Here is an 8,600-nt window from a genome sequence, read left to right as displayed (position 1 = left end):
AGACACATGATGTACAATATGCCGAATTTAATGTTTGTTGATGCAAATGTAAATTGCTCTATGATTTGATGTCCTAAATACTCTTTAGAATGATGTTAGGAGATGGATGTTTGGTGGATAAGATTTTAGTGCCCTGGACTTAATGATGTCTTTAATGTCAAATTCAAATGTTATTACTCCTAAATTAACGAACTAGAATCCATGTTTAGGATGGGAGTTGAATTATTGATGTCTAGAATACTCTTTAGAATGATTTTAGGAGATGGATATTTGATGGATAAGATTTTAATGTCATGGAACTTAGTGACATCTTGAATGCCAAATTTAAATGTTTTTACTTCCAAATTAACGGACTAGAATCCATTTTTTAAGATGAAAGTGGACTTAAAGAAAGTAACAATAAACATGATCATGTTTGATAATTATGCCTAATAAACAAAATCCAAAACCAAAGAAAAGAGAAAGAGAAGAAAAGTTGATTGAGCTCTATCAGCTTATACACCAAAATTTAAATTACTCTAAAATCATGCTTAAGTTTAAGCATACGATCCATATGCTCATCGATTAATCTCTGGTTATGCCGAGAGGCATCTACAATGACATCAAAATGTCTGTAAACAAATATCCATTTTTGAAACAATTTGACATGCAAATGATAGGTAAATGCATGAAATATGCCATGTTTTAGCTTTTGTGGAGGTGCTATTTTATTACTCCAATTAAAATAATAGAACCCTTGCCACTTGTCTCCACTTTTTGCATGTAGGACTTTAATGGATTTATATTCTTGGTGTTTAGTATTTTAGAAGAACATTTATTTTACAATAATTCTCTTCTATTATAAGATATTTCTTGCCATATACATAAATTTTGTAAATATAGATATATTAGTGTTAAGCATATGCATATGTAAATTGCTTAACATTAAGGGTTTAATTTCAGGAATAATCCTGGCTGTCAGGTAAATTTATCCCTGCCACACTACAATTGTGATTTATGTTGAACGTCTTCATTGGAAAGAATCGTCGTGACAGAGAATGATCACATTTGCTGGAATGAAACGAAGTGATCCTGCCAGAATGGGTTGCATGCAAAATGTTGTATTGTGATGGGTGGTTGATAGGTATAGATGTTGGTTTTGCCTCCGCCATGGAGATTACCCAGGCGGAGAGCCAAAGCCTTAGAATCATTCATCTGTACCACAATACCCACGTCACCTATGAAAACACCAATAACAATGCCAGGTTATTACAGTTGGAATCAGTTCGAGAGGAACTGCTGTGTAAGCGAGCTGTTAGAGGAATGTGCCCTGGCGGAGGGTAAGCTTATCCATGGCCACATAATCAAGGCTGCTTTTTACCCTGATGTTTCGCTCTTAAACCGTCTCGCGAACATGTATGCCAAGTGCGGGTGTTTAGAGGATGCACGACAACTGTTTGATAAAATGCATTACCGAAATATTGTTTCATGGAACATGATGATTACAGGATATGCCAAATGCGGGCATGGAGAACAACATTATGCTCAACTTGAATCTTTGAAACTGTTTTGCCACATGCAACTGGATGGGAAGAAGCCTAATAGGATTACTTTTGCAGGTGTTCTCAGTGCGTGCATTGGATTAAACAATGTGCAACAGGGGAAACAGGTGCATTCCCATATCATCAAGACTGGGTTTGAATCCAATAATTTTGTGGGTAGCGCTCTACTCGACATGTATGCTAAATGTGGGCATTTGCAGGAGTCACGCCAAGTGTTTGACAAAATGACTGCGAGAGATGTAGTTGTATGGAATGTGATAATCGCTGGCTATGCGCAGCAGGGTTGTGTAGGGGAGGCATTGAAGCTTCTTTCACAAATGCAGTGGGCGGGTTTAATGCCAGATGAGTTTACCCTTGGGAGTCTTCTTAGTGTATGTGGTAGCTTTTTGGCGTTGGAAGAGGGCAAGCAAGTCCATGTTCACATAATCAGAATTGGACTTGAATTAAGCACGTTTGTGGGCAGTGCCCTTGTTGATATGTATGCCAAATGTAAAAATATAGATGTTGCACGCAGAATTTTTGACACAATGCTTGTGCATAGCTCTGTTACGTGGACTGTTATGATTGCTGGGTATGTTCAGAATGGATTAGGCGAGGAGGCTCTCAAGCTCTTTTCTCAAATGCAAATGGAAGGTGTGAAGCCAGATCAGTTGACATTGGCCTCTGTTTTAAGTGCATGTGCAAATCTAGCTGCTTTGAAAGTAGGCAAGCAGATTCATGCGCACACACTCGCAAGTGGTTTTCTGTCACACTTATCAGTGGGCAATGCTCTTGTCACCACTTATGCTAAATCTGGGTGCATTGAAGATGCCCATCAAGTGTTCAATGCTATGTCTGAAAGAGACTTGGTTTCCTGGACTGCAATGATTGGAGGATTTGCTTATCATGGGTTTGGAAAGGAATCTCTGCAGCTTTTTGAACAAATGCTGAAGGCAGGCATGAAGCCAGATCACATCACCTTTATTGGTGTCCTTAATGCTTGCAGTCATTCAGGATTGGTGCATGAAGGTTATCAATATTTTAACTGCATGACTCATGATCATAACATTACACCTATAGCAGACCACTACGCTTGTATGATTGATCTTCTTGGACGAGCTGGACGCTTGAATGAGGCAGATAATCTCATGAAAACAATGCCGTTTGAACCTCATGCTAATCTGTGGGGATCATTACTTGCTTCTTGTAGAATCCATAGTAACCTAGAACTAGGTATACAAGCAGCTGAATGCCTTTTCAAATTGGAACCACAGAATGCTGCAAATTATGTTCTCATGTCAAACATCTATGCTTCAGCTGGTAGGTGGGATGATGTTTCTAAAGTAAGAAAAATGATGAAGGATAGAAATGTAAGAAAAAATCCAGGTTGCAGCTGGATTGAGGTAAAGAACACAGTGCATTCGTTTGTTGCAGGAGACCGATCTCATCCACAAGTAGAGGAGATTTATGAAATGCTGGAGATACTTGCCAGACAGATGAAGGCGGCGGGATATGTGCCTGACACAAATTTTGTTCTGCATGATGTAGAAGATGAATATAAAGACAACTTTCTTATCTATCACAGTGAAAAGCTGGCACTTGCTTTTGGTCTTATCAGCATTCCTCATGGGATTCCAATCAGAATTGTAAAGAATCTTCGTGTGTGTGGTGACTGCCACACTGCCATCAAGTTCATTTCAAAAATTGCTGGGCGAGAAATAATAGTTAGGGATGCCCACCGCTTCCATCATTTTAAAGATGGACTGTGCTCTTGTGGAGATTATTGGTAACATTGTCAAGCAACTGTATTATGATTTACCATAGTCTATTTCAGTCTGAAGCATGGATTTTTGATAAATAATTTCTGATAGAAATGAAGAAACCACAATGAAAATTAGAGTGCTGATGGATACTAAGTAAAATTTCTTGATGGTCATGCTAAATGCCATGAAATAAATTTTATGCTATTTTGAGCCTAGGGGATGGCCACAAATTGTTGGAGTTTTAGGAATACAGGAAATAAGTTGGCAAAAGGTAAAATGAAGCCACCTAGAAGAAGAGAGACGAAATTAAAACATTAAAGAAATTTTCAGATTGTGCATTGTATCAACATTTTTTTGTTCTATGTTACTGGGAATGTTATCCCACTGAATTTACTACAGTTGAACATATTCCCGTAGAATGTGATTTCAACTATGTTGCAGAGATGATGATAGACCGACCTTGCCAAGAAAAAATATGACTTTTGAGGAGATGCTCATATGTGGAGAGTGTGTTTGCATATTCAGGTTCCTCCACGGAATTTGTAGCAGTATGATTCAGCTGTCTTCTGATCTTTTGACATCGATTTTTAGAATGACCATAGTCTATTTTTTCCCCAAAATGTATTGTTAGTTCCTCATGTTAGCGATAGAAAAAAAATAGTCTTCTGTAATCCTTCTAAAATGTTGGGAACCACTGGAAGCATAGTTGTAAGATTCGGCAAGCTTATTTTGATTCCACTGGACTTGCCCTCAGATTCACATACCCCACAGATTTAAAAAACTACAATATATAAGAGATTCAAATTTTATTATTATGCACTCTTTAATAAAATAATTTATAGATAAAAAAAATTGGAAATTAATTTAAGTTAATGCGTGTTTCTTGATTTATTTTTTACTAAAAATAAAATAGAGGTTTCAAAAGGGCCTTCTCTTTTTAGAAGTTGTAGGAAAAAAATAATAGCGTAAGAGAAACAAAATAATGGGGATGGAGCATTCTGGCACATTCAATTATTATTATTATTTTTTGTATAGTTGGAGTTTTGGCTTTAGATTGATTTTTCTGATTAATGAAGTCAAATATTTTGCCATGGCTTGTAATAGACTTTAGCAAATATTTTTATTATAATTTGGTAACAATTTAAATTGTTAACTTTCAAAATTTGTCAATATAGTCTTGGAAATTGATGGATCCCACACACCTAAATGGAAGCCAAATAAAGTTCAAATTCAAATTTGTAGGGAGTAAATGCTTATGGCAAAGTATATTTTGTATGGTGTAACACATGAGGATTTATGGGTTTTGCCAAGTTTGGAGTCAAATGGGTGAGTTGGTGGCATGAAGTGGACTCCTATCTTTAGCAAACTTTAAGAGTGTTGTAAGAACACTAAATGAAGATTCCAAGGCAAATTCAAACTAAAATTTAGGAGGGAATCTAAATTTAATGTGCCATTTTTGGGTCCCCAAATGAAATGAAATTTCATGAAGAAGTTGACATTTTACATGTTGATTTGCAATTCTTAAAGACATAGTTTGCTGGTGAAGTGAAGCAGTCATCAGCGAGGAGGGACCTCAAAGAGATCAATCCGGACAATCAACAAGAGTAAACACAACGAAAACACAAAGATATGATGGAGGCAATGCAGAATAGAGTGTTTTATTTCCTGAAAATTGATTACATCCAACCGGTAACAACCGGGTTAAAAAGGTTGTGGAAGGATCTCTGAAGGGCCTCAAGTCGTCCTTTGCCAATTTGATATGCTCTCATCAACAATTTGTTGATGGTACCATTTTAATGGGAAGCTCCTTTTTTGGGGAAGCCAGAGTCATCAAATCGATTCTCTGCCTTTATGAAAAAGCTTTTGGACAGATGGTTAATAGAACCAAGAGTTTTATCTACTTCATTAACACTCCTGAGCAACACCAAATGAAGATTGGTAACATTCTCGACTGCCTCATTGGTAAGCTCCCCTCTACTTACCTGGGTCTCCCTCTGGGATCTAAACCTTCTGATTCCTTTTGGCAATCTTTAATTGATTGATTTAATAGGAAGTTGGTTGGGTGGAAAGGCACCCTTTTGAGTCAGGCTGGTAAAATTCAGCTGTTGAAAGCTACTCTTCAGAACCTCCCAGTGTATGCCCTCAGTTTGTTCAAGATTCCTTGTAGATTTGTTGAAATTATTGATAAAATTCAGAAAAGATTCCTTTGGTCTAGGGTTGAGGAAAATAAAAGAATCCCTCTGGTTGCTTAGGAGAACATCTACAAGCCAAGGAGATTGGTGGACTGGGAATTAGAAGCATTAAAGCCTTTAATAATGCTCTTTTGGCTAAACAGGTATGGAGGTCTTATGACTTTAGAAGGGAATGGAACACCTTATGGCACAATAAATATCTCTCTAATGTTCATTCTTTGCATGATTTTTTGAGTTCTTCTCATATCCCCGCTGGATCTCATCTTTGGAACAATATCCTCAACACTAGGGATGTGGCTAGTTGGGGAGCCTATTGGAAGCTGGGGAATGACAGAAGAATCCAGTTTTGGGATGATTGCTGGATCGGGAATCACTCGCTTATTTTTGATCCTACTTTGGGAGCTTTAAGGGATCTTTGTGTTGCTTCTTTTGGCTTAATGGTGGCTGACTATTGGAAGGAGGGTAAGTGGGTCAATCTTCCTGTTATTAATCCTTCTTTCACTCATTTGCAACTTTCCCTAAATTCTTTTGGTTTTGGAGGAAGGTGTGGAAGATGAACTTATTTGGAAATTCAATCCCAATGGGAAGTTTTCTGTTGCTTTTGTGGATGGTTGTAATGAACCCCATGTGTCCTGGTGTGGATCAAGGACCTTTCTCCTAAGGTCAATATGTTGTTTTGGCTCCTCTTTCTTAATAAAATCTTAACTACTGACAATCTTGTTAAGAGAGGCTTTTCTATCCCAAACAAATGCTATTTGTGTATGAGGGAGGCTGAATATGTTGATCATCTATTTTTACACTACCCTTGCACTTCTGAGATTTGGGGTCCGGTGCTTTAGAAATGGGATCTTTGCTGGACTCTCCCGGGGGCTGTTAAGGAGTTCGTTCACCAATGGAACCCACCTTCAAGAAATCCTTTCATAAAAAACCTATGGTCTTTCGTGTTTCCTCACATGGTGTGGGGTTTATGGAAAGAACATAATAATCTTATATTCAGGAATATCCATCTCTCTCCCGATATTGTCTTCAAGAAAATTTCTAGAGCCATCTCTGATAATCTCTCAACTGTTAGCTCCAATGTTCTCTCTCATAGTGGAATCCTTAAGGAGTATGAAGCTAGTGTTGTCAAGGATTGGGATTTTGGTCATCATGTGGTAACACCTAAGGTAAACCCTAGGGACGACATTAGTTGGAACTTTCCACCCCAAGGATAGGTGAAAATCAATTTCGATGGTGCAGTTAGAGGGAACCCTAGTTAAGCTGGCTGTGGAGGGGTGATAGGGGCTCACTATGGCAACTTCATTTCTGCTTTTGCTCTCCCTCTTAGTAAATAGACTAATAATGTTGCAGAAGCAATAGGAGCTTATCACAGTTTAAAACTTGCTAAACATAACAACTTTAAGCTTGTTTGGGTCGAGGGGGACTCAAAGAATATTATCAACTACCTTAAGGGAAAATCTACTCCGGTTTGGAATGTTGATATTTGGATGAAAAAGGCTAAAGATATTATTAAAATCTTTGATAGATGCATTATTGTCCATGTATATAGACAAGCCAATGTGGCTGTCGACTTCCTTGCCAATAGGGGAGTGACATGTAAAGCCCAACTTAGTTGGACTCGCGGTGACATGCTGGACTCGAAATTTGCTATGCATTTGTTCCACGAGCGAAGTCAGGGGAGTAAATTTAATGATAAATTGTGCCATAATGACTTAGAGTGTTTCTAGAATTACTGATACCTTCCTTTTTGAGACAAGTGGCCAAAGAGGACATGAGAATCGATGTGAACTTATTTCGCATGCTTTGTGGGCGATTTTAAACATTTTCTGGAGTCTTACTTAACTGAAATATCTTTGCAGAGAGTGTAACAGAGAGCAAGATAACATGGGTGGTGCGAGAAAAAGTATTGAGCCACCTAGCTGTGTGCAATTGAAGAATGAAAAGAAGTTATGACAGATTTTGGAGAAAGGGGGGTTTACTCCCTACATTGAGAGGCTACAAGGGTGAAATTAGAATGTCACAAACTATTTTGCTCAAAACTGGAAGGATGGAATGCTTGCTCTCCATGGTCGGAAGGTCTTGGTTGATGAAGCCCTTATTGCACAAGTCACTGGGTTATCTATGGAGGGTATGAAGTATTACAAAGACAGAGTGTATATAGAGCAAGTTGTTCAGAATTTCTCCAAGAAGGAGGCGGAGTGAGCCAAAATTGTTAAAAAGACGACCAACTACTATGACATTGCGGTCATTAAGCCTTTCTGGTAGAAGCTTCTCAAGGTAATTATGAATTACCTTACTTTGGATGGTCGTTATACCAAGGTGTATGGTCACCACTTTGTTATTTTGAATCATTTCTGCCATGGTTTGAAGATATCTTTCCCTTTCTATCTCATGTCAGCTCTTAGAGATAATTTTAGTGACCATTGCAAGAACCCTTCCAAGTTTCCCATCTTGTACGAAGGCTTGTTGGTCCCTATTGATGCCCATTTCCGTGCTCTTCCTCCCCTGATGTTTATATCCACAGTGTTTCCGAGAATGATGGAACTAGTGCGAGCAACTATGATAATGAAGCCTTTGGGTCTGGGTCTAAAGAGATTTCCCCTCCCCTGAAAAAAGCTAGAATTGAAATACCTTCGAATTCAAAGTCTAAGGTGAGGAAGGGTTTCAAAGTGCAAAAGAACATTATTATGTCCTCCCCCTCTACTTCTGCTGAGAATGGATGCCCCTCTTCTAGCGAGAAGGCAGAAGATGATAAGGACCCCGATTGCCCTAATATCTCGGCCTCTCCTCCTTCCTATAAGGAGACTGGTAATGTGGGTGCGGTAGGTATTGCAGATCTTCATCCCAAAAGTGATGAGCTTAACAATAAGAGGGAGGATTATGAAAATGTGCTGGTTATGGCTCATGAACATGCTATTGATACTTTCAACTTGTTCAAGTGGTTGTTTCATGAACTTAAGGAGATAAGGATCAACTAAAGAGCCTCGAGAAGCCAAATGGAAGCTTTCCCTGCTGGTTCTACTCATGGGAATCCAAATAATGAAGGGATTTGGACTGAGGCTGAGAAGAAGTCGGTCATGGACTATATCAAGAAGACGGGGGGAGGGGTTGATCAACTGAAGAAA

At 38.5% G+C, this 8,600-nt stretch overlaps 1 protein-coding gene across 1 annotated transcript; it reads left to right on the top strand.

Annotated features, from left to right (window-relative positions):
• The first annotated feature begins 907 nt into the window (after positions 1–907).
• On the top strand, positions 908–3,954 carry LOC131053339 (putative pentatricopeptide repeat-containing protein At1g68930). Its single transcript, XM_059218221.1, has 2 exons — positions 908–1,648; positions 1,742–3,954. The coding sequence occupies exons 1-2, from the start codon at positions 1,130–1,132 to the stop codon at positions 3,308–3,310; spliced, it is 2,088 nt and encodes a 695-aa protein (XP_059074204.1). The 5' UTR covers positions 908–1,129; the 3' UTR covers positions 3,311–3,954.
• Positions 3,955–8,600: the final 4,646 nt, after the last annotated feature.

The sequence above is a fragment of the Cryptomeria japonica genome, chromosome 3 (assembly GCF_030272615.1).
Source record: "Cryptomeria japonica chromosome 3, Sugi_1.0, whole genome shotgun sequence".
In the NCBI taxonomy this organism is placed as follows: domain Eukaryota; kingdom Viridiplantae; phylum Streptophyta; class Pinopsida; order Cupressales; family Cupressaceae; genus Cryptomeria; species Cryptomeria japonica.
The sequence above is the reverse complement of the archived record's forward strand: the minus strand, read 5'-3'. Positions and strand labels throughout refer to the sequence as shown.